Source organism: Cryptomeria japonica, chromosome 10 (assembly GCF_030272615.1).
Source record: "Cryptomeria japonica chromosome 10, Sugi_1.0, whole genome shotgun sequence".
Taxonomy (NCBI): domain Eukaryota; kingdom Viridiplantae; phylum Streptophyta; class Pinopsida; order Cupressales; family Cupressaceae; genus Cryptomeria; species Cryptomeria japonica.
Genome location: NC_081414.1, coordinates 783966900 through 783969187, shown reverse-complemented (window position 1 = coordinate 783969187; position 2288 = coordinate 783966900). Strand labels below are relative to the sequence as shown.

The 2288-nt window shown below is 42.3% G+C and overlaps 1 protein-coding gene across 1 annotated transcript; it reads right to left on the bottom strand.

Annotated features, from left to right (window-relative positions):
* Positions 1-220: 220 nt before the first annotated feature.
* On the bottom strand, positions 221-1981 carry LOC131039294 (uncharacterized). Its single transcript, XM_057972003.2, has one exon. It carries the CDS (start codon positions 1979-1981, stop codon positions 221-223), a length of 1761 nt encoding a protein of 586 aa, XP_057827986.2.
* Between the last annotated feature and the right edge of the window lie 307 nt (positions 1982-2288).

Here is a 2288-nt window from a genome sequence, read left to right as displayed (position 1 = left end):
TTCCTTCTGAAATTATTAGGTCTGCACCTTTACAATTAAATTACTTCATTACTCTAATCCTAATCCTGGATTTATAAGAAATTAAACGGAAAAAAAAAGAAGAGAAGAGTAAAGACTGTCACTGGAAAGCATCCATCAAGTGAAAATTGCTAATATTTTGAATTTCTCACAACATTACTAGGCCACAGTGAATAGTATAGTATCAACAGCTCCATAAAAACTATATGTTTATTGTAGGGTACACCTCACGGGGATTCCAGGTCCTGACGGTTGGGATACATGTATCAAACTTTGACACCACGAAAGCTTTCAGGACATCTTCTTTCTGTTTTCCAATTATCGCTATGCTGTTTTCCATTGCCTTCTGAAGAAGTAAATCCCTCTGTTTTCCATGCGCTTCCTGTAGAAGCATCTGAAACATCTTTAGGGAGGCATCGCAACCTGGTTCAGCATGCCACAATGCCTCTGCCACTTTCATGGTTGTAGGAAGCGACTCTGACAACACACTTAAAACAGTATTCACTTCAATGGTAGCCAAAACAAATTTGTAGAGACAATGGAATGAGGCGCGTATGAGTTGCTTCACTTCATCCTTGGCGTCAATTTCCTCCAACATCAGAGCGAATCCCATCATGGACTCCAACTTTGTTGATGAAATATTTGTTGGGAACTGCAAGTAATTGCAGATAGTATGACTGAGTTCTTGCAAAGATGGATCAAGAGACCGTTCCAACACACACCGCTTACACTCACAGCGAAACCCCAATGGTGTGAAATCGCGCTCGCGTACCACCAGTGGATAAAGGCTTCTGGTGTAAGGAACAGTTATTTCCTCTTCTGCAGCAATTCCTCTCACAGCTATAATGAACATTGCTCCTCCAACCACCATACGTTTAACATTTGGAAAACATGAATGATTGATGAACGATGGAAGTCCCCAAAGCCCACATTGCTCTATTACGCTCTTCTCATTCCAAAACCCATTGTTGCAGTTGACACCATTTTTGTCCTCCTTCACTCGGTTTTTTCCGTCCCTGCTGATATGTGTTAGTAGACCGTTCAGCTCCATAGCTTTCCTTAGCTTAGACGTGTTGATCCCGAAATTCATTGGGTTTTCCCCAAATTTGTTCCAATTTCCGTTATTTACCCTGAACAACTCCATGTCTGGAACTTCTGTCTCCTTCAGCCAAGATGAATCAGTAAGGTGCTGCAATTGCCGTAAAATCCTGGGACATGACATTGCGGAAGCAGCTGCTCGTTCCACTGTGTCTTGATGCAGACGTTCAAGCTCGCTGGCAGGGCTCTCTTCGACAGGAAAGGCCAGTGGCCTACAATAGATGCCACTTGTTGCAATCGCATTCTCCACAAGCAGAGTATCTCCGATCTCAACATCCTTAGTAACAAACAAACCTCGACCATGCAGAGGCGACTTTTTAATAATCACTGGACCAATATAATTACTCACCTCTGGAACATCTTGCGGTCTACAACCATTTAGAAAATAGGCAGAGAGATCAAACTTACCTTGCTGGTTTTCTTCATTCAGCTTCTTCGAATTCTCAAGGTGAGACTTTATTTCCTTGGCATCTGGGGATTGCTCTAGTGCCAGTCGAAAGCACGAATAGGCTAAGTTGTACTCTTTGAGTCCGTGCAAAGCTCTGCCCTTGCGAAAGAGGGATTTGAGATGAGTAGAATGAAGTTGCAGGGCTTTCTCGCAGTCTTCTACAGCTTTCCCATATTCCTCCAGTCTTAAACATGCCTCTGCCCTGTTAGAGTAACAACTCACAAATACGTCCATGGCTTCCTTGTTACAAAGTTCCTCTTTATTCTTAAGAGCAAAGTCTATGCATTCAGAATAACATGTGAACGCTCCTTTCCAGTCGCTGTTTTGAAACCATTGGTTTCCTTTGGTCCGCAGATCAAGTAAATCTGCAACTGGACTCTTCGCTTCTGCATGTATCGCTCCTGCACTTCTGTCCATATTTGCCTGGTTTTTCTTACTTGTGAAGGAAAAGCAAAATCCTACTGATGGGGAACAACACTGAAAACGCAATAAATGACACAGGCAAACTGGAATTTAAAAGTTACCAGCATGGCGGTTAAGCAAGCTTCGGGGCTAAGGAAAGAATATTCGACAAATGCTAAACAAAAGCGGAGTGCGAGTACGGAGAACAGTTGAAAAAGAGAAAGCAATAAAGAAGTGGTGGGAACAGAACCCAAGCAGTTTTATCTCTTTAAAGTAGATTACTCGTACATTACTGAATTTACGTCATTAAATGGTTTCACTT

Coding starts and splice junctions, on each gene's coding strand:
- LOC131039294 (XM_057972003.2), bottom strand. CDS start 1,981: ATGGACAGAAGTGCAGGAGCGATACATGCAGAAGCGAAGAGTCCAGTT.